This window comes from Pollicipes pollicipes, unplaced genomic scaffold (genome assembly GCF_011947565.3).
Source record: "Pollicipes pollicipes isolate AB1234 unplaced genomic scaffold, Ppol_2.1 Scaffold_7261;HRSCAF=8764_pilon_pilon_pilon, whole genome shotgun sequence".
Lineage (NCBI taxonomy): Eukaryota > Metazoa > Arthropoda > Thecostraca > Pollicipedomorpha > Pollicipedidae > Pollicipes > Pollicipes pollicipes.
Window position 1 is genome coordinate 16,352,652 of NW_023597054.1, and position 22,226 is coordinate 16,374,877.

A 22,226-nucleotide genomic window follows, 5' to 3' on the forward strand; every position below is an offset into this window, starting at 1 on the left:
AGAATGCAGTTGCCACTGCCGCCAGCTCCACCTCCAGTACCGGTACAGCCAGACAAGCGCACCGAGCGCAGAAGATGAGGCCGTCAAACCACTTCCCCGGGCCCCTCCCCCGGCGCGCGCCGGCTGCTGGTTGGTCGCCGCCGCCATGCTCCAGCCTCCGTCGCCATGGTGACCACTGATTCCATCCCAGTCGTCTGGCAACCAATTTGCTTGCCGCCGGCTTCCCAAATAGGCGCTAATTACACGGCACTGATGAAGCGGCCGCGTCGTATCGGCTTTCCGGGCGGCGGCAGCGTTGTAAGGCGTCCTATAAATCTTGCAGGCGCTGGCGGAGATGGACAGTTACGTGCCGAACAACCCCAACTTCGGCTGCGAGCCGGCCGCCTGGCAGCCGCTGACGCCGCCCCGCTACCAGTACACGCCGTCGCCGGAGCCGGGGCCGCTGCCAGGCACGCTGCCGCCGGCGGCCAGCCTCGGGCCCGACCCGCCGCTGCAGACCTGCCACACGCCCGACCCCATGATCAACGGGCTGTCGTTCAACGCGCTAGACTTCGAGCCGCTACCGCACGTCTACACCATCAGCAACCAGAGGTGAGGCCCCGGCCGGGGCGAGGCGGGGCGGGACGGGGTGGGGCGAGGTGGAGCGGGCGGGCCTGTCCCGGCCCCCCCCCCCCCTCCACCATCACCACCATGATCGTAGAGACATTTAATGGCATGCCTGTTTACGCTACGTACTGGTTAAGGTTGTAGTATGTGTGTAAGCAGTAACGATGTCGCTTGCTGATATGCACCAGCATTGTACGTTGTTCATTATCAGCGCTGCTCATCGGGCAGCGCTCTCGCAGCGTATGGCAGTGGTGTCACTAGGCATTGCATGCTAATCTACACCCGTGATGTGTGCAAGAGTCATTAGTGTTGCGGTGTCAGTAGGGAGGAATGGGCGAGAAGCGAATGCCCTGACCTGCTTCCAGAACCGATCTGCAGATTTGCCTATATTTTCTCATACGTGTTAAAAAAGAGCAATGCATTTAGGTTTTAAGGCCTAAACTGGTCTAAATCACGTCCTTGGCCGTATGTTTATCAACACTGATCCGCGTTGTGATAATAAACCGCCAACTCATTGATCGACATAATCCGGTGCGTCCATCCGTGTCGACACTGCATGTTCAGAACCGAGTACTGACCATCAATGTCACCTTTTCACTCGGCGTGCTCGCATCGCATATCTTTCCCGCGTAGACCTTGAACCCCTTCATTTTAATTGCATATGCGTACCCGACACGTGACTCCGTGGACGGGCTGCTGACGTGCTGGCTGTGCGGTTCTCATCAGTTTTTTTTTTAAAGTTACGTCCGATGCAGTAGCTTTGATAAGTGCCGGGTACATATCGCTGGCGCCCCACCCACTTTATGTGGGCGTGTGATGTAAGGTATTCTTACGCGGAGTGCTCGGGACAAGTCAGCAGGTGAGGGTGGCGGGACACACCCATCTCAGGACCCAAACTACAGGGCAGCACCTACTGGCGGTGACAGAGATTACCCCTACTGATCTAAAAACAGTTCATACTTTTAATGACAAACGTGTAAGGTGTGTAAGGTGTGCGATGTAACATGCTATTGAGTTTTAATTACTGCATTGTTCTGTTCGTTTTACGAAGCGTAGCCGATGAGCTGGTCGGTGGCGCGCGAGAAGTCCGACACGTGGCGTGTTTTGTTGCAGGGGCTTCAGTCCGCCGATGCGAGAGAGATCTCCGACGCAGGAGATGAACGACTTCTTCTTCCCCATGAAGCACCACGGCGCCGGCGCCGGTGAGTGCGTGTGTGCCGCATTCCTGAACGGTGTCTCACGGTGCCGCGGACGTCACCCAGACATAGGCAGGGACATTTTGACGAGGGGAAGCACCGAGTTTAGGGGTCTGTTTACTGACACTGGTATGTAACCGCTGAATACAACTTAACAGTGCTCTTTAAAGGTGCACGCTGTCTGGTACTAAAGAAAATTAAAACGATGTTTCCGCTACATCGCTACAATGCAATTTCAAGTTCTATTTTATAAACGGATGGAACCTTGAGCCCCCGGTTCTTCACTGTCATGAGCTGAAAGTTCGTATCCTAAGCTATCGAACTTCAATATACCAAGAGGTACTGGTTAAACAGCATTATTGTGCAAACATTGATCATATTGTCAGCACTCGAGTTTCCAAGCTGTGTTCACGGATCACGAGTGCCTCGTGCCCCGTGAACATAGCCCAGCTTCAAACGTCGAGTACCGTCTAAATAGCCAATGTTTGTCTAAATTTGAGGACCGTCAAATAGCTAAAACGGTAGTGTCGTGTAACCAGCACCTCCTGATATATTGCGTGTCAATAACTCCGCATACAAACTCTGAATTCATAATGGTTCCAGCTCAGTCAGCTCCGTACATGTCATCGTGCACTTGTGGCCAGATCGAGGGATGATATTTCCGTGACTGTGGCAAACCATTAACGGGCACCATTAGTACAGAACGTAACATCAACGCTTGAGCGCTCGCATTGGGCAAGACGGTGAAAAACAGCGGCTTGGCCGCACTGGTGCAGGGGGCGGGCCAACTCACCGGTTCACGGGTCGTGCTCGCAGCAGCCGCCGCCACGCGGAGCACGCGGCGCGCGCGTGATCACTGGGAACCGGGAGCGGGAATATCCCAGATGCGCCGCGTCAGAGCAGGCAGCGCCGCGCCGCGATGCTGCGGTCACACAACACCTGCGGGCGGCGGCAGCACACGCCGACGGCGGTCGCGTTCACAGGCTGGCGGCGCTGCTGGGGTCAGGCTCAGCTCAGCTCCAGCGGGCTGTGATGTTTATTCGTTATTTTGCATCACTATGGGGGGGGGGGGATGCAAGCTCAAGGTCTAACGCGAGTGACACCATTTGGTGACGTCCTGTGCTGTCACCAGAACCAGACTTGCCCCCCCCCCCCCCGCTCCCCTGCCGCCCAATTTGGCTTCATCCACCCCGGCTCCCTGGCTCGCTCGATTAGCCACAGTGACTGACCTTAAGCTCACCTGGGTGTATATCGAAGTAAGACACGGGGTCTAAGTCGATGAGCTCCCCTTTTGAGTTATTGTATAGTTTTAGAATGGTGTTAACGTGCCGAGAAGGCTGATGTATATCCCAATACAAAGAAAATTAAGCGCTTACCACTAGGCTGAAAACTGAAACAAATATACAAATCACCGACGGCACTCAGTGGCTGTAGAGATCGCCCAAAGATCTTGAAGAAATGTGTCAAGTCTAAACAAGCGGCTTCAGGTCGCGCGTCCTCTGCCAGGCAGCTTGTGGTGCATACCTTTATCCTGAACTATGGGCGACCTGACCTGTGCTCACTGGGGTGGCGGAGGCGGGGACGCATGGGGCCGAGGTGTTAGCCATCTTCATCTCCGATCCGGCCTGGGCCACTTGGGGTGGCGCAAGTGGGGAGACATGGGGACGAAATGTCAGCCATCGTCATCTCCGACCCGGCCTGAGCTAACCAGGAAAGCGGAGGTGAAGGGGCATGAGCCCGAAGGGTGGAGAGAATTAGCCATCCACTTCTATGGAATAATGCTTCATAAACCAAAGTCGTTGCATGGAAGGAGCCCGGGTAAAGGTCGCGTTGTCTCTCTTCTCCGATTCTTGACGATATCCGCCGCAATTGCCGAACCTGTACGATCCTTGAACCGGACTGTTTGCAAGTCAGCTAGTTTGCTGGGAGGCATCACGTAGCAGACCGTCATGACATGAACAACCGTCGATATAGCAGCTTTACTTATTGTCGGAGAAGTATAAACTGTATTGAATGCTCTTGAACTCTGGATACGCATTGAAACATTCGGAGCTCAAAACGTCCCACGATGAAAACGTCGACGCATCCAGCGAAAAACAAAACAAAACGTTGCATTCAGCCTTCATAACATCCGGAAATCGTCCAATGCACCTGGACAGGGGAAATAATATTCATAACATTCAACGTTCACGACGTCCAAAAGTTGAAGAAGTGTTAATCAAAGCTTGTTCATTGGATATCGTGATCGCTGGATGCATTTTACATTGGTTTTTGTGATTTCGGTCGTTGCGAGCTTGGATGCTATGAACTCCGCCAATGGGCCGGTATTGGACGCATTTTGAATGCGATGAACACTGGATGATGCGATTTTGGATGATAGGAGGACTGGACGCTGCGAGTTTGGACGTTTTGCTAGTTCCCTGCTCTTTCACTTGATTTGTCCCAAGCCATGCGATTGACACCAAGTATCATCTCACTGAGGCTCAAAATGCTTGACTGACAAGCGCGGCTTTATCTTATTCGGGTCTCGAAATGGCGACATTGCTGTTACAGGAGCACATCCACAATGTTGTTAACAGGTAAGCCCCAATGGAGGGTAACAAACAGAATCCAACAGTGGAGAAGAAGAGTCTGTATCACCTTTCTGATGCGTAACATTGATATAATTCGCGTTATCGAATGAGCGGATTCATAAATGCGTAACGACGCAACAAGCCACGCCCTTCAGACCACCGGCTAGGTCCAATTTCTGATAGGATTGAGGACTTGTTCTGAATGCATGTTTCAGTGAGCGACTGGGTAACCTGTCAATTGTTGGCATTTTTGGCTCGCCTGGGACTATCGCAAAGCTGGTTTGAGGTTATTCGTCATAAATCTTGAAATAATTGAAAAGGTTTCGAGACCCCAGAGTCTCTTGTTTAGCATAGTAACTCTGGTACGTGATGTCATTTGAAGCATAGTGAACAGAGATGTGCAATTCCAAGTGGGAGTGCTATCTTATACAAAGATCCAAGTTGTACTGCACGCTTAGGCAGCTGCGTTAGGTACGTTCGTGAAGAGAATGATAATGCTATGGAGGCGCTCGGAATGGAATGACTTCAAAATCGGCTTTGGCGTCCTCATTTTTTGATGCGTTTATCTACTAATCACTTTTCAAGCATGACGCCTTCTACTTGCTTGTTCATGTCAACTCGCTCTGTCTTTTGAGCTTGACCTCATGACCTGCCCCTGATTTTACCATGCGCTCGGGTGGGGTCAAATTGATGCCCCGAAGGTTTTACGGAATGACTTCCGACCGGCGCGGCGTAGCCACACCAAATTTTGTACAACTATAGACAATTAGATATTAAATCTTTTGGTATAAAAAGTTAAGATACACCTTGTGAAGTTACTGATCAACGACATGTCAAAGTTAGACCATGGATTCAGCAAAGTCAACTTCTAGGGAATTGTTCGATCTGATGGAATAACGAAGTGTTTAACAAAGCCACACACTTCTGAGATACTTTCTGAGGCAACACAACAATAAAATGAACAAATTGAATTGACCAAAGGTTGGGTATGAAGGTAAGAGCAAAGTCAAAGCCAGTCTGTTTTATTACTTCATGGATTGCCGTATAGGGCAATTTATGGTGCTCATTTCGAATTTATTGATAACAGTCACTGCATGGTATATCTTCCATGGATTTTGTATAGGTCATAATAGGCTAATGATCTAAAGTGACACTTGGTCAACACTTCTGCCTTTTAAGAACATAATGCCTGGCATAATCTTTGTCATTCATTCAAATGCAAAACTCAAGCAGTTTTATATGATTTTGGTCAACATGCCCTACAAGTGGTCGAACCAGTTCACAGATCTTAAACGAGCATGTAACCTTTTGCGTACAACAGATATCTAGGTTTTGGGGGTACGTGGGGAACTAACCTGGAATTTGACCTTTTTGAATTTATTTGACCCAAAGGTCATGACGCAGGAACTTCAAATTCTAACCTAAATAAGTTATAAGTTAACCCCCCATGCCCCTCCTACTATAAACAGCGTCGCACCAGCACCTACTCACATTCCTGTCTTGTTCGGCGACGATCATTCTTCCCTGCTCGACACGCATTCGTCTCAGAAACAGGCCTCCTCTATCCCTTGAAAGGTTCTAGGCCCCCCACAAGCGTTTCTTATATAATTCGTGACTAACCAAATCATCACTAAACCATTATATTTCCCCAACCTATCAAAATAGCTTCACCTCACAACTGTTTGCCCGACTGGCGGAAGCTGTTTTGAGGGCGATTTTTGTGTTAATCTCCAAAGAGGACATCACTCTGTTAAAACAACTTCACCTGTTTCTTTTTCGAAGAATGCCAAGGCAAGCCGCGGGGATGAGCTGGCAGCCACACCCCGACAGTGGGCGGACCTAGACATGGCATGCCGGACGGGCTGGCCAGTGACCATTGGGTGGGCGTCACGCGGCCGACGGACGGGGGGAGGCCTCGCCGGAGGGTGGGGCCTCGCCGGAGGGTGGGGTCTACCCGGAGGATGGGAATCATCGCTTAACGGTGAGGGAGCGCCTGGGGATGGGACACTTGTGGGGAATGGGGCACCGGCGGAGGGCGGAGCAATGCTGGAGGGTAGGGCTCCGACAGGGAGAGGGACACTGCGAGAGGGTGCTGCCAAGGGTGGGGACGGGCCGAAGAGAGGGGCTCCGGGACTGGTTATTGGTCATTAACGTGACGGGACGTCGAGATAGCACACATCAGATGACGTGGAAGTATATGGACGAATCGTGCTAGTTGCTGACACGCGTTGGTTGATGGACCATCTTTTCGATTCTCCGGATGTCCCCGCGCACCAATGTTAAAACTAGCACAACTGCCTGGCGACAGATGCATGCTAGAACATTTCCATTACCATTGGTGGCATATGGCATTCGGTATGGCCGGGCCTTAAACCGTGGGCATGACGCCGAAGGGAAGCTCTTCGATGATACGCCGGCGCAAAACAGGCAGGCCCTTTGTTGGCACGTCAGACGGCGTCTCCACGCGGCTGGCCAAGAGTCGCATCAGAGCCTTCGCAGAATGGAGAGGCACCGTTTTCCATACGTCCCTATTTGTAGTGTAGTTTCGGAGCCAGCAGTGACTACTGCAAGATAGCGCAGCCGGCAGGATCCATCGCCATGGATCCGCACGCCCTCGCCCAGACCCTCTCCTGTCTGACAGACTGCTGCAAGACCAAACCAGGGCCTCAGAGCAACGGGGGGGGGGGAGCCACTAGTGGCGCTGGCCGAATCAGCCGGCAAGGCCAGACAGTCTCACGTTTCAGACTTCGATGCTGGCCACACGGACGCCCCGGCACCGCCTCCGGTCCAGCAGCCCCCAGCTGCATGAAACGGCTGGGAACGACGGCGACGTCCGCCCCCCAGGCTGAAGAAGGGTGCCAGCCTGCGTGAGTCCTGGGAAAACGCCCGCCAGAACTCTGCCGTCATGATCAGTGGCCGCGTCCACCCTGCGTCCGCCTATCGCCGGAACAGGAGCGCTAGTGCCCGCCGATCCGACTCCGGCCGCTCGGGCTCTCGTCGGCGAGACCCGCCCCCGACTCCGGACAGGGGTGCCGCACGCGGTCGACGCCCGCACGCCGACGAGCGGGCCTGTCCGCACGGTCAACCAACCACCGCCGGTGCGGTCGTCGCGGTCACCCCAGGGCATGCGTCGCCAGCGTGCAGTGCTGTGGGTGCGCGAACGCCTCCGGCCTCACCGCCTTGGCCGAGGCTTGAGCCAGCCTCGCGCGGACGTGGCCGACGTCCAAGTTTGCAGCCTGGTGTCTTGACGCGCTGCCCAGGTCCGGCTATCAGCGCTGCATCGTGGTGGGACCGGCTCAGCCCTCTGGATACCTGACGCCGGCGCGGAGACGTGCGCGAGCGTTGCTCCCGGCTGGAGCCTTGCACAGCGACGTCGACGGTCTGTCTTCGCCCGTAAATAAACTGTACGCAGCCGATGGACGCGAGCTCAACTGCTGCGAGACGATCACATGTGACGTGGCCTCAAGCGCGAACACAGCTGCCGTGACTGTATCTGTCATGCAGGGAATCGACAGCGCTCTGCTCTCATGGCATGAGCCCATCACCCTCGGTACACCGTCGCCGGACTTCCCTGTCTGGGTCGTGAGCGTCGCCACCAGCTCCGCCGCTACCGCCCCTGCGCGGCCAGCCCCTTCGCCGCTAGCCCAGGTGTGACGTCAGTATCGTCCAGCGGGATGCGATGCCACGGCCGACGGCCGGCAGCACCTCGCCGGGCACGCAGTGGGTGGTGCCGCACGCCTCCCACGCATATGATGCACGAGCTAACAGAACACGCACGGGATCGGTCTTCTGACCCCCGTCGGTTTCGCACGTGAGCCGTTCCCTAACTGGGAGCGGGCTCTCGCGGAGCCCTTACGGAAGGAACAGGCAGCTCACCTGGCGGTACTCAAGGGGGCCTTCCCGTGCGATGCCAGCACGGCCTCGCCACTTGGTGAGAGGCCTAGTGTCCCGGTACGCATCCCACTGACGGACGACGCTCGTCCGCATCCATTCGTGGCAGCGCAACCTATCCCGTTCGCGTGGTTGGATGACATCAGCCGGCAGTTGGATGAACTCCTAGAGCGGGGTGCCATCGCTCCTGCCGACTTCCTCACCAGATGGTGTCATCCCATCGTTCCGGTGGCGGAGCGAGCCGATCCTGCCGGCAGGAAGGGATCGTCAGCCCGCCTGACCGTGGACCTGACCCGGCTGAACAAGACCGCTTGGTGGGGCGACCGGCCGGTGCGCACACCGCAAGACAGGGTCCCCAGCATCGGGGTCGGTGCGCGCCACTTCATGAAGCTCGATCTGCTTGATCTGATCTCGAAGCCCGGTCTGGCTTCTTCCAGGTGCCACTCGGCCGCCGTGACCAGGAGCACGTCATTCGCGTCTTGAAGCGGTGTGACGCAGCAGGCACCACGCTGCACCCCGGCAAGCTGCTCTTCGCCGGGCCATCCGTCAGTTACTGTCACTACGACGTGACCGCTGACCGCTGTACAGTCCACCACCGGAAGGTCAAGCCCAGTGTTAAGTTACCCACACTGGGCAACATCACCGGCCTGCGCAGCTTCATGGGACTGGTGAATCAGCTGGGCGCTGTCTCGTCAGATGCTGCACTGGCAGCCGCGCCGTTGCGGAGCCTGCTCCCACCGCCGGAGCCCCGGAACACGTGGATGCAGACTGAGACTCGCTCCCGACCCTGCGGAGCCTGCTCCCACCGCCGGAGCCCCGGAACACGTGGATGTGGACTGAGACTCGCTCCCGACCCTGCGGAGCCTGCTCCCACCGCCGGAGCCCCGGAACACGTGGATGCGGACTGAGACTCGCTCTCGACCCTGCGGGGCCTGCTCCCACCGCCGGAGCCACGGAGCGCGTGGATGTGGACTGAGACTCGCTCCCGACCCTGCGGAGCCCGCTTCCACCGCCGGAGCCCCGGAACACGTGGATGTGGACTGAGACCCGCTCCCGACCCTTCGAAACCGAGAAAAAAGACGCTCATTTCACCTCCGGTACTCGCGTTCTTCGACCTGCAACGGCCCACCGCCCTGCAGGCCGACTGCTCTCGACTGCACGGCCTGGGGTACACTCTGCTGCAACGTCATGGCGAACAACGGTGGCTGGTTCGGCGCGGCTTTCGATTCAGCCCGGTCGCGGAATCCCGCTACGCCGTCATCGAGCTCGAGCTGCTCGGCATGACGTGCGCCGTCCAAGAGTGTTGTCTACTTCCTGCTGGTCTCTCGTCCTTCGATGTTCTCAAAGACCACCGTGCACTGGTGCACATCCTCAATCAGAGACCCCTGCCGGCGATCGACACCCCGCGGCCGCGTTGTCTGCGCATGAAGCTCCTCGCGTACAGCTTCGCCACAGCCTGGCAGTCCGGCAAGCACCACGGCATACCAGACGCTCTCTCCAGAGCCTGCGCGGACGACCCCTCCCCCCCCCCCCCTACGGATGAGCAGATCGCTGAAGAGGACGTTACCCATCAGCTCCACAGCCTCGTCGTGCGCACTGTGACCCAACTCTGTCCAGACGGAGTCCGGGTGCTTTCCATCACACCCTCCACCTCACCGTGCGGGTTGAGACTTATTTTACATGTTAGGAGAGGCCCCCGTGCAGACGAATGAAAACAAAAGGCATGGTTTTTTGTGTGTGGAGTCGGGGCGGCGCAGGAGGCAGGGAAGGAAGGGAGGTGGGAACAGGGGCAGGAAGCGCGGGAGGAAGGCCGTTGTCCCTTGCCGGCAGGCATGGGACGAGAGAGAGAGAGAGAGAGAGAGAGAGAGAGAGAGAGAGAGAGAGAGAGAGAGAGAGAGAGAGAGAGAGAGAGAGAGAGAGAGAGATATATATATATATATATATATATATATATATATATATATGTGCCGAATTTATTTACGAGTTGTGGTATGAGTAGGAGGAGTAGAAATAGGTTGCTGTGAGAGTTCATTTGCCCTCTTCCCGTCCAAACTCAGCAAGCTCTTTGAAAAGTAACGCTCAGGAGCCCCATCCCCTCCCCAGTCTGTGAGGAGGCCTCATTTTGTCTCCAAGGGGACCGAATAGTAAGTCGCACATTCAGTGAACATTTGCCCCCGTGATTTGCTGTCGGCCTGCACACCTGACCGGCCTCGGTGCGTCCGGGCGCGGACGGCCGGCCAGCAGGCGCGGCGGCCTGCTGCGGGCGCGAGGAGAGCCGTCTGCACCGGCCGGCCGCCGCCCGCTGGGCGCTGCTGCACCCGGAGGTGGAGCGCAAGCACTGCCAGCACGGTAACCGAGCCCAGTCCACGGCGCACGCGCCTGGCCCGAACTCCGTCCGCCGCCGTCCGCTCAGATCGAGCCTCTCTGACGTCCGCCCGCTGAGCCAGCGCTCGTGTGGTTACCATCCGCTTGGATCGTGCTCTTCCGATGCTCGTCGCCTGGCTGACACTCCTTTGATTGTCGTCTGCTTGGTGTGGTTACCATCCGCTTGGATCGTGCTCTTCCGATGCTCGTCGCCTGGCTGGCACTCCTCTGATTGTCTTCTGCTTGGTGTGGTATCACCTGCTTGGATCGTGCTCTTCCGATGCTCGTCGCCTGGCTGGCACTCCTCTGATTGTCTTCTGCTTGGTGTGGTATCACCTGCTTGGATCGTGCTCTTCCGATGCTCGTCGCCTGGCTGTCACTTCTCTGATTGTCGTCTGCTTGGTGTGGTATCACCTGCTTGGATCGTGCTCTTCCGATGCTCGTCGCCTGGCTGACACTCCTTTGATTGTCGTCTGCTTGGTGTGGTTACCATCCGCTTGGATCGTGCTCTTCCGATGCTCGTCGCCTGGCTGGCACTCCTCTGATTGTCTTCTGCTTGGTGTGGTATCACCTGCTTGGATCGTGCTCTTCCGATGCTCGTCGCCTGGCTGTCACTTCTCTGATTGTCGTCTGCTTGGTGTGGTATCACCTGCTTGGATCGTGCTCTTCCGATCTTCGTCGCCTGGCTGGCATTATTCTAATCATCACTTGCCTGGATGGTGATCTTCAAATGGGCGTACATCCGTGCTGATGTATGCTCTTCGACGCGTGGCTGAAGCGCTTGGAATTGGAATTGCGATGATGGACGGTGTCGGTCTCTGCCGCGTGCTGCCATTCTTATCATTCGTGCTTGCGCATGAGGGTTGCGGAGCAAGCGCTGCGCAGCGGGCGAGGATGCATGCGCATCGTGCTTTATGTCCATGAGAGCACCTGGCTGTTAATGTGTAGGGTGACTCGTAAAATCTACAGAGCTCCTATGCACCCATGAAGCAAATAGATGTAGGCCGGGCTGAACTAGATTGTTAATAAAGGATGGTGAATGTTTTGAAAACGTGGCTAATGACTGTTAAGGCAGTGAATCTGTCGAAGACTGAAGCTCATATTTAACTGACGCTGGGCTAGATCGCTCCATGACAAGTTGGGTTTATACTTGGATAGGTTGCTTAGTGGCTGTCGTGATGTGTCCAGTGGTTATTTTCCCTTTTTACCCGATGGATGCACAATGCAGCAGTGCGGTGTACGGAGACTTGTGGTGATTTTCATGACGGTTCATTTTGCTGAAATACTTCCTGATGACACAAGTTTTCTTTAAGCAACAGTGGCCCCAATTCTTGCAAGCCTCACACCGTGTAAATATTTCCAAAAGCTTGGAATTAATCACAACGATGATGCACGCATAAAACTTCTGGAAAAACTGTCTTTTGGGTCAGCCTCCCCATCACAATGTTCGTGAAGCTCCCTTTTGCAACTCTCCTCCTTTAGAAGATCACAAAACGCTTGAACAGACAAAGCCTTTCCGTCGCATATCTCGTGCAAACCCTAACGTATGCGACAAGGATCAGTATTCGCATGGCCAGCTATTGTGGAAACAAGCCATCTGTGTCATCAGGATGTTTCACATCATGCTCCATGCATACGTCCAAGGCTAGGCAACAGGTCATTTAAAACGGTGACAAAAAACAATACTTGACTATTTATTATTTGGTTATCAGGCGATTACTAGTTTTGGCGTAGTACAAGGAGTCTGAGCCCCACCAAGTTCCATGCCGCGTTCGGCCTTGATTTTTGTTGATATGGTAGCTGACCGCTCACAACTCTGCGGTGGTCGGACTCGGCATCATGGACTAACGGACTTTCTGACATAGGGTTATCCCTTTCCAGGAACCTTGTCGCCCAGCTCGTCTGGACATCTTGTGCACCAGAACGCCCTATCAGCAAACACCTACAGTTTCGGAAATCAGTCGAGCCAGGTGAGCAGGGGCGCTGGGTGGGCGAAGCCAATCTAACTGTCAGATGAGCTATAATGATGGATGTTTACCTATTGCAATCAATCATTCAGTGACATACATCGTGAAGCGATTCGGTCGTCCCTTCTCTACTGGCCGACGGTCAGCCCGTTCTCCCCCTCTCGCTCGGGTGCTGCCTCTGACGAATCCGCATCCCCCGCCCCCCTCCCCGCAGCAGCTGACCGGTCTGCTGCCGTCTCCACTGACTCGGCCTGCTTCCTCTCTCCCTGGGGTGCTGCCTTTGACGGAGCCGCATCCCCGCAGCACCTGACCGGCCTGCTGCCTTCTCCACTGACTCGGCCTGCTCCCCCTCTCTCTGGGGTGCTGCCTCTGACGGAGCCGCATCCCCGCAGCAGCTGACTGGTCTGCTGCCGGCCGGAGGGCACCACACAGCCGAGCCCGCCGGCTCCCAGATGTTCCCCAGCATGTCCGTCAACGTCAGCATGAACATGAACATCGGCGTGTCGTCCGGATACCAGCTGCCGGACGAGTCCTTCGCGCACCAGGTGACAGCGTGAACGCGCTTGACATGCTTGTCCTCATGGACCACGCGTTGAAGGCACGCGGGATGACGTGATATGTGATCGTGAAAAGGATACTGTTCGACAAGACTGTTCCGCGTGCCAATCACCGGTCTCGATAGCACGGTGAGCGGTGAGCGTAGAGCGATGGGTGCCGGAACACACGTGCGCTGAGACCTGCGGCACGGACTGAGTCTGGAGATGGCGGTGTGAAGGTGACGCGTGCCGCTTTGTTCCGCAGCTGCCGTGGAGTGGCAGTCCGCCCCAGTACCCGTCCGGCATGTTCAGCCCCCAGCCGCCCCTAGTCAGCCCTCTCTCCATGTCGGCCAGGTGAGCAGCCACGTCGCTGGTGCGCCTGTGCACGGATGCATTCTGAACGGATCACATGACTTATTTTGCCTTCCCTACACGCCCCAATGTAATTTCCTTCAGTCAAGTCATGACCATGACGTACATCAGTGCAGTGTATTGTTTCGTATCCAACGACCAATCGCAACGTGCCCATCACGCTTCGAAATCTGCTCCGAAAGGCACTTGACAAATGAACAAACGAATGCCTGTGCGGGATCCGAACTCAGCAGTCCTGCCCATTTTCATCATTAGGTGGTCTTGGAATCACCAGTGCAGCATTCAACATGCGCCTTGTCTGCTCGGGGTAAGAGCGTTAATGACTGCGCGGATCTTGCCCAGTGCCGGGTGCGCCGTTTGTTCAGTGCGCGGCCGCGTTACGGGCTACGCCCTGTAGGCCTGGCGGGCCGGGCCGGTGGCAGCTGGGAACGGGTCAGAGCCGCGCGCGGCCGCATTACTGGCTGCACCCTGTCGGCCTGGCGGGCTGGGCCGGCGGCGGCCGGGGGCGGGTCAGAGCCGTGTGCGGTAGCGTCGGCGGTCCACGGGTGCACACCAGGGGCTTCCCGCCGGCTCCCTGTGGCGAGTCATCGGTCGGCTTATGTTCCCCGGCGCGTCGGAGCCGCCGACATGTGCTTGTCCTGATGTCGGAACTGGACGCGAACATTGGCTGCCCCATGTCATCAGCTTTGAGGCTGTGCGCACACGTTGCAACTGAGCTGGGGAACTGGTATGGTAAAACTCAACACTTGTTACTTCTTACCAATACTCGTCCTGCAGAATTTTGGATCACGTCTATTTTACACAGTTTATTCCGTTACACTCATAAGTCAAACGGACGTCACAGTGTTGCTGCGCCAACACCGTGTCGTTTGTCAAGCGAAGTAACTACAATAGTCAGTGGCTTCAACGATGCACGTTTCCTACCGCTGAGGTGTCTACGCGAGATAAAACTGCACGCCTGCGGGGAGAGGCGTATGCCACGTCATTATTAGATGCGACCGTCTCCGCACATGTGCACCTCACAGATAAAACGGTTGAGGAAGGACCAACTCACACAACACGTTGCGTGTGATTGCATCACAGAATTGTCCTTACGAAAGAGGCGTCATCGCATCAGAGATCGTGCCCGGAACACCATTTGTTGCTTTTCGCGTTTCAGTTTGCACAGCCGGTGTCGCGCGCGCCGCAGGGGTTCGAGGGCACACGCGTCCCAACTGGGACCGGACCTAGTGCAGTTCCGGGCGGGCTGCGGATCTGTCCCAGGCGGTGGGTCGTCCGCGATTTCAGCCACACTGTTATCAATCTAACGGAAATTCAAGCCGAGCATATATAAATGTGGCCGTTGTCTGGAGCGTGATGCAAGCGCAACCGCAGCCAGTGGGCCTATGGCGGGTCAGCTGCGCGCGTCACACCCTGAATTAGGGGCACCTGTTTTGTTCTGATTTTTATAAACTTAGTCCGATAATTTTCATCGGATGCATTTCTGGAACAGAGTTCGCGACAAGCAGTGCTTACTGAGTGAACCCCGACCCCACCATCTTGCGGAGAAATTCCAGTTCAACAGCAGGCTTTTATGGTGAGAGTTAAACATGTCACAAAAGAAGAAAGAAAGCTGCACGTGCTGCACGGTCTGCCCCGCCCCCTGACGTTATCTGACCTTGAGCGATCACTGCCAACAGTCGCAAGCCATCCTTGTCAGGGACAAGTGGTGGGCTCTGGAGCAGCTTGAACTCACCCACTCCGTCACGTGCAGAATGGGAGAGGGGCGCTCCGACCCGTTGAGCTCGGGAGGCGGACTTGAGCCTGAGCCGTGATGTGAAAGTATTGTGGCAGTCTTGTGGCAGTCCTGAGCCGTGATGTGGCAGTCCTGTAGCAGTCCTGTGGCAGTCCTGATCCGTGATGTGGCAGTCCTGTGGCAGTCCTGATCCGTGATGTGGCAGTCCTGTGGCAGTCCTGAGCCGTGATGTGGCAGTCCTGAGCTGTGATGTGGCAGTCCTGTGGCAGTCCTGAGCCGTGATGTAGCAGTCCTGTGGCAGTCCTGAGCCGTGATGTGGCAGTCCTGTGGCAGTCCTGAGCTGTGATGTGGCAGTCCTGTAGCAGTGCTGAGCCATGATGTGGTAGTCCCGTAGCAGTACTGAGCCGTGATGTGGCAGTACTGTTGTAGTCCTGTGGCAGTCCTGAGCCGTGCTGTGGCAGTCCTGTAGCAGTCCTGTGGCAGTCCTGAGCCCTGATGCGGCAGTACCCTTAACCTGGCTGTGACAGCATGCTTGGCCATGGACGATGCGCCACCCGAGCTGCGACTGCATTGTGACGGCTGGCGTGACCCAGACAGGCGTGGTGATGCGAATCGTGTCATTTCCCGTGACCGCTGTCTTGACTGGTGCTGTGACCTGGACCGTGACCGAAGTGTGGTCTGTGACCTTGAGTGGTGCCCTTGATTGCTACCGTTGAATATGAACGGCTGGTTGGAAGCCATGAGCGAGTGTGGAAGGGACAGCCCTCCTCCACCTAATGAAAAAGTTAACATGAGCCCCACGACGTTGCCAGAAGGGGCAAAAACTACGTTTAACTTCCCCACACCCCAAACTCCTTGAAGGTTTCACCGCCCTGCCGTTGACCATCCGCGCTGATGTCGTCGTCAGTTCGTCGGCCGTGCCGTACAGCACGTCGGCCAGCTACGCCTTCACGGCCGACCTGCGGCCGGAGGCCAGCTGGACCCACGCCGAGCGTAGCCAGCAGCTGGCCGCCTCCTTCCGCAGTCTGCGGCGCGTCGACGGCGCCAGCTACGGCTCCCACCTGGACGAGTCGCTGCTGTACGTCTGCAAGACCGAGTCGCCGGCGCTCGGCCAGCTCGACAAGACCAATATCTGCAGGTGGGGTCCGACCCGCTGCTCCGATCGCCCTACGGCAACCTGATCACCCGCCAGGAAAGCAGCCATTTTGTTTAGCTCGTTTATGCGCAGTTACCGCATCGTTACTAGAGCTTTTTAGGAAGCACCGCGATTGAATTTCCCTCAACTGTTTGCTCAACGCAGCGCTTGTAGCTAATTGGCGCCCCGGGGAATTAATTGGTGCTGGGAACTTGGCCGTGTAGAGGTTGTGGTTCCCGTGGTCATTGCCATATCCATTGGGGTTACTTTGCTCCTCTCGGGTAAGCAGCAACCTTGCATCATAAAACAGGATGAGTTCCTTTTGGTTGAATTGATGGCCACCAACAGCATTGCAGGGTTGGAAAATGGACAGAGCGGGTGCCATTTTCAAGAAGTCTCAACAGTTTGACACAAATATTTGGCATAGGCAGCCGCACCTTGCTGGAGGAGAGTAAAGCCTAAGAGGCGGCGGTCGTCATTGGCAGTGGCGTAAGCAGGAGTCTACTCAGGAGCGGGCCAGGTCGGGTCATCAGAGAGCATTTCAGCTAATGGGGCCACTTAGCCGCTATAGGGACCCAATTCGCATTGGGGACTCTTTTAGACTCAGGATCCCAGTCTAATGCCCCGAGAGCCCGTTCTTGTGTGTCAGCAGCTCCCCAACATGCGTATTGCCAAAAAGTGTTTGTGCATTTGGCCCAGGTGTCCCCGCCACCCCCGGAAGGGGAGGGGGGGGGGTGGGTATTGTCCCAGAGGCGTCCTTGACTTCACCACTGGTCGTTGGTTCATCTTTATTTCTAGTCTGAACCATGTCCTATCACCAAGGCGTAACCGTGTCGCATGCAGAATTTCGCGATTGGAAGGGGGTCAACTCAAAGCTCTGCACTTAAAATCCAGTTTGGCGCCCCGCAATATTAGCATTCATTCGCACACCTATTAATGCATGAAATAAATTTGAACGGGGGAGGTACGTGGCCATGGAGGCCATGTGCTTGCGCCGCTACCCACCACATTTGCTGTCCTCTGTGTCACTCTGAACCCATGTCAAAGCCCCGCGTCGCTCCGCAGGGTATGCGGTAAGGCCTACGCTCGACCCAGCACGCTCAAGACCCACATGCGCACCCACAGCGGCGAGAGGCCCTACAAATGCCATGAGTGCAACAAGTCATTCTCACAGGTAGGAGAGCCCTCACCGGTGTCGAGGACACTTATGGCATGCTCACGCACCTGTTGATGGCTTCCTGTTGTCGGGAAGCTTTTGAAGTTTTGGATGATTGATGCGCGTAGCTTGCGGAGGGTCGGGAGGGGAGGTTTCGACGCACCGGGACACTCTTCGTATACTCTTCGTACTTTGTATTCATCTTGGTATGCGTTTGCATTTCGTATTCGTACTCTTCATCAGGCATAGTTTTTTTGTGTCTCCTGCCGCAATTTGAATGCATTTTTGGGGCTGGTAAGTCACGATATTTCAAGCTTGTAAGGCTAAGGTGGTACTCTTGCGCTCGTCTTCTACCAGTGGCAAACTGTAGTGCGCCGCTTTCAATGTTTAAGGAAATTTCGTAATTTTTGTGCTGTATAGTATCAGGCTTATGCTGCTCTCTAATGTCCCAGCACAACAAAATGCTGCGAATGTTTCATTCCCATCAGTGTAACATTATGCAAGCAATAATAACTTAATTGTGTTTTTGCCGCTGAAATTCAACTAACTAATGCACACATATCACGCATTGCAGCGCACAAGCGCACTTGTATTCGTTGTTATTACGCAGTTCACGTCTGTAATGTTGTATTTGTTTATCTTAGGAATATTTTAGGCCAATTTTGAAATGTTATGCAGCCGTATTTGATTTTATCAATGTTATGTACCCATAAAGCCTATTAGTATTATATCCGTATGCAATTTAATATCATGAGCATGCGAATAGTATGACTTTATTATATATGGTACACATTTATTTATTTATTCATTTGTGTTTGATATCTAATGCGTCGGACCTTTCTACTACCGCTGCTGACTGCTGCCTTGTGTTGATGTTAGCTGCTGTGCTCCCAGGCGGCGAACCTGACGGCGCACGTGCGGACCCACTCTGGCGAGAAACCGTTCTGCTGTCCGATCTGCGACAGACGCTTCAGCCAGTCCTCGTCCGTCACCACCCACATGAGGACTCACTCTGGGGACAGGCCGTACAGGTGCGTCGGTCACTGCAGCGCTAACAAGCTGGCTTCCAGCAGGAGGCGCGTTTTTAAGGAATTGTGGCGCACAAAAATTTTCAACTTTTGTTCTTCCTATAAAAACAGCAAATTGCCATTGTCGAAGCAACTTCTCAGCCCAACCAACGCCGAGAAGTTGAGATGTCGCTATGCTTACGTTTTGACTTCAGCTGACAGATAAAACGTGGCCATAAGGAAATTACGACTGCCCGGCCGAACGCACACGTCACCCACAGCACCCATGCCGGGACCAAAGCCTTGCAAAGTTAACAACTCCGCTCCTGGATCCTGCTCTGATGAATGTCGGTCGAGCAGTCATCAAACATTGCGGTGGAATTACAACCACATGACGCTTTGTTGCGCCTGGAACAAAAACAAAACACACTACACATCATGTGTATAAAAATCATTATTCCGGCCGCAAAGCGATCCGCAGGCTGGATCGAACCAGCCAGCGAGAACAGACCAGCGTGCCACACTTCAGCACAGTCTGGTTCCTCCCGCGTGGAGATGACTCGTAGGCAAGTTCTCGTTGGTGACCGTCACACCCCGTTCCAGATGTCGCCTCTGCAAGAAGTCGTTTAGCGACTCGTCAACGCTCACCAAGCACATGCGGATACATAGCGGCGAGAAGCCGTACCAGTGCCGCATCTGCATGCTGCGCTTCTCGCAGTCGGGCAACCTGAACCGGCACATGCGCGTGCACGCGTCCAGCGTCTGTTGACGGCGAGGACGGGCCCTGTCACGCGTCGGCTCGCGGGTCGCGCCCTCCCACGCCCCGCACGGACTGACTGCCGGCCGACCTGGCAGCTCAGCGGCGGTGTAACCGCATCGGGGGAGGGTCGGCGCGCTCCGACAGTAGCGAACGGCGACGGGCGGCCATCTTCTGACAGGCGTCACCCGGCGGCTCGATTTACCGCCGCGCGGCCGTCAACGACTGTCTGTCGTGGTCGCGTGCTCGCTGGGGAGCAGCCGTTGCTCCTGAGCGAGCGCGCCTCGGCAGGAGGGCTCGTGGGCCGCTCGTGGTCGCTCAGGAACAGTCGCTGCTCCGGAGTGAGAGCTCCTCGGCAGGAGGGCCCGTGTGCCGCACATGGCCGCTCAGGAGCCGCCGCTGGTCCCGAGCAAGCGCGCGCCGGCAGGAGGGCTCATGGGTGGACCGTGCATGGTGCCGCCGGAGCTTTGCGGGGGCTACCCCTGCAGTCCGGCTCTGAAGCGCGGCCACTGGGCCGCTGTCCGGAGTGCTCTCAGGCGCGAGCACTGGGCCGCTGTCCGGAGTGCTCGTCTAGTCGAAGGCACTCCCGCAGGTCCGGCCGTGCTGTGATACTGGGCGTGGCCGCCGGTCCCGCGCCGACCGGTGCGGGCCAGAGACGCCACGTCGTCTGACTCGGCCCGGCGGATCCGATCCCGGCCGCCCGATCCGATCCGATCCGATCCGATCCGATCCGGTGAAACGCTCAACATTACCACGTCTAGTCGCTCGAAAGCGGGCCGCTTTACCTTTACCAAACCACTGCGCCGCGAGAAACCGCGCGTCTCGGATGTATTGACGTCCAGCTAGTGTGCGTGTGTGCATGTGTGTGTATGTGCGTGTCCTTGATTAGTGTAATATACGTCGTCACATGTCGAGCGTGACCTGATGTGGTGACCCGATGATTAGACCAGAGGCTAAGCCATTTGTATCTTCGTGACGTCAACGGCCGTCAACTGGCTCTCAATTACTGATGTGCAAAGCACGGTGACGTAATCAAACAGTGACGTATTCAGATGCGTCTTTACTAAACAGAGAAACTGTGTTGCCTTTTCCACCAAAAGTAGAGCAATAGTTATAAGTGAGCATCATGCCAAGTGAGAATCATATATGATGCTTACTGAAATGTCGTCAACTGTGGAACATTTCCTTTGACAACGGCGAATAAAATAGTGAAAAGCTTGTTCACCATCAGCATGCGTGACTCGAAGCAGAAAGTCGACCCATGGCATTGAAACCATGTGTGGACTGGGCGCTGACGGCGCTCCAGTGCTGTCTTCAAGGACAGCTCACCTGAAAGGGAAGAGTGGAGGCAAACCGATAGACAGAAATATGTCACACGAGCATATCTCGCATTTGACTTTCTTTATGGGAGTCGAGGCAGCTGCAGAAATATTTAGTTGCGCAATTAGGGGGAGCCGCTGCGAACCGAGCTGGGGCGGGATGGCGTCGGCAGCGTGGATTAAGACAGGTCTGGGTCTGCTGATGTTTGGTCCTCCATTCCGAAGATGCCAAGAATCAGCCGCGACCCAATGTAAACAAACCCCAGATACCAGCGTCAAACAACATAGGTGTCGCGGGTGTAAAGGCCACATCTTATGCAAATCATCACACTTTGTTCTGGACATAAAATTTGTCAATTAGAGCTTTCTCAGGTGATGGAGTGGGTGACGGAGTGTGTGCCATGTCATTCTACCTTGTGACTCGGATGCATCCTGCATTTTAGGTAGCTTTGATGTAATGTTTTCGACGAAGTTCAGCGTATGGGAACCCGCCAGCCGGGATGAGAAAGAAATGACAAGCATGGATGCCACAGATGATTTGGCAGACCCTCTACTCATTACCGCGTTTAACGTCATTCCGCCGTGTCGTTAATTGTCTCGCGCGTTCATGCTCAAACATCGTCTTGGGTTAAGGGAGCGGGTAAAATAGTGGTGAAGCTGCGCATCTGAGAAAGCATTTGTACGGCGTTCGATTCCCGTTGAGCTCGTCCTTTTTGCCTGGATGAGAGACAGGCGACGCCATATAGCTTATACAGCTGAGTGTGTCGTTAAGCCTCAATGACAAGGACTAGGCGTGGTGTTTTCCGTGTTGAAAAAAATCCGCACCGTCTGGGGGAAAATTTGTGATGGCTTACAATACTTTAACTCGCCATCCTCTCCGTGGCAAGGGAGACACAACTTGATTTGAGGCACCCAAGACACTTCTCCGGACGTTTGAAAGTTCGCAGGCCGACGTCCCGTCTCCGGAGTCTCCGGTCATTTCATGAGCTTTTTGGAGCCCTACGCTCAGAGAGGTTCAGGACCTAGCTTTGTCGGCGTCATTTCCGTGGCTTTAGGCGTCAGGAGCACGGCGACATGTTTCATAGGTGATCCTAGACTACAATTTGCCAAGCCTCCTGGCAATTTAGCGTATTTAATGCAGTGTCATTCTTCGGACCATGAAGGTGTCCACTGGCTTTATAAGAGTTTCAGTCGACCTTTTACCGCTGCGTTGGTGACTTGCCCGTCTAGCTCCATGAACGGTCATACTTCTCAGGTCGAGCGGCTGGCATGACGAGCAGGGACCACGAGACGGTGCCGTGGTTTTGGCGGGTCCGAGTATCTAGAGATAACCGCCGTCACATCAACACTGGGACCCTCAGATCGAGCGGCTGGCATGATGAGCAGCGACCATAAGATGGTGCTGTGGTTTTGGCGGGTCCGAGCGGCTCAAGATAACGGCCGTCACATCAACACTGGGACCCTCATCCACCAAATAAGATCGCCGGGGCGCCATCCCACATGGGTCATTGGACACCGAAGGACCGTGAGAACATCTATGACCACTTGGCATGCCCGTTAAGTCATTTTACGCAGAGGTAGGCAAGTCACAATTTTCTTTAAAATGTCATTA

The 22,226-nt window shown here is 55.2% G+C and overlaps 1 protein-coding gene across 3 annotated transcripts; it reads left to right on the forward strand.

Moving 5' to 3' along the window:
- The first annotated feature begins 441 nt into the window (after nt 1-441).
- On the forward strand, nt 442-20,300 carry LOC119112643 (protein glass). 3 transcript variants are annotated; one of them, XM_037236879.1, is made up of 9 exons: nt 442-591; nt 1,720-1,808; nt 12,512-12,600; nt 12,990-13,142; nt 13,399-13,487; nt 16,148-16,378; nt 17,441-17,549; nt 18,426-18,562; nt 19,142-20,300. In XM_037236879.1, exons 1-9 carry the CDS (start codon nt 518-520, stop codon nt 19,305-19,307), a joined length of 1,137 nt encoding a protein of 378 aa, XP_037092774.1. In that variant the 5' UTR covers nt 442-517; the 3' UTR covers nt 19,308-20,300. The 3 variants fall into 3 exon arrangements, with proteins under 3 accessions (XP_037092774.1, XP_037092775.1, XP_037092776.1); XM_037236880.1 differs by having other exon boundaries at nt 12,993-13,142; XM_037236881.1 differs by lacking the exons at nt 442-591; nt 1,720-1,808 and adding an exon at nt 10,540-10,615.
- The last annotated feature ends 1,926 nt before the right edge of the window (nt 20,301-22,226 follow it).

Bases quoted from the DNA above. Each gene is read 5' to 3' on its own strand.
- LOC119112643 (XM_037236879.1), top strand. From the start codon at position 518: ATGATCAACGGGCTGTCGTTCAACGCGCTAGACTTCGAGCCGCTACCG. The intron at 592-1,719 runs GTGAGGCCCCGG...GTTTTGTTGCAG, and splicing joins TACACCATCAGCAACCAGAG to GGGCTTCAGTCCGCCGATGC. The intron at 13,488-16,147 runs GTGAGCAGCCAC...TGTCGTCGTCAG, and splicing joins CCTCTCTCCATGTCGGCCAG to TTCGTCGGCCGTGCCGTACA.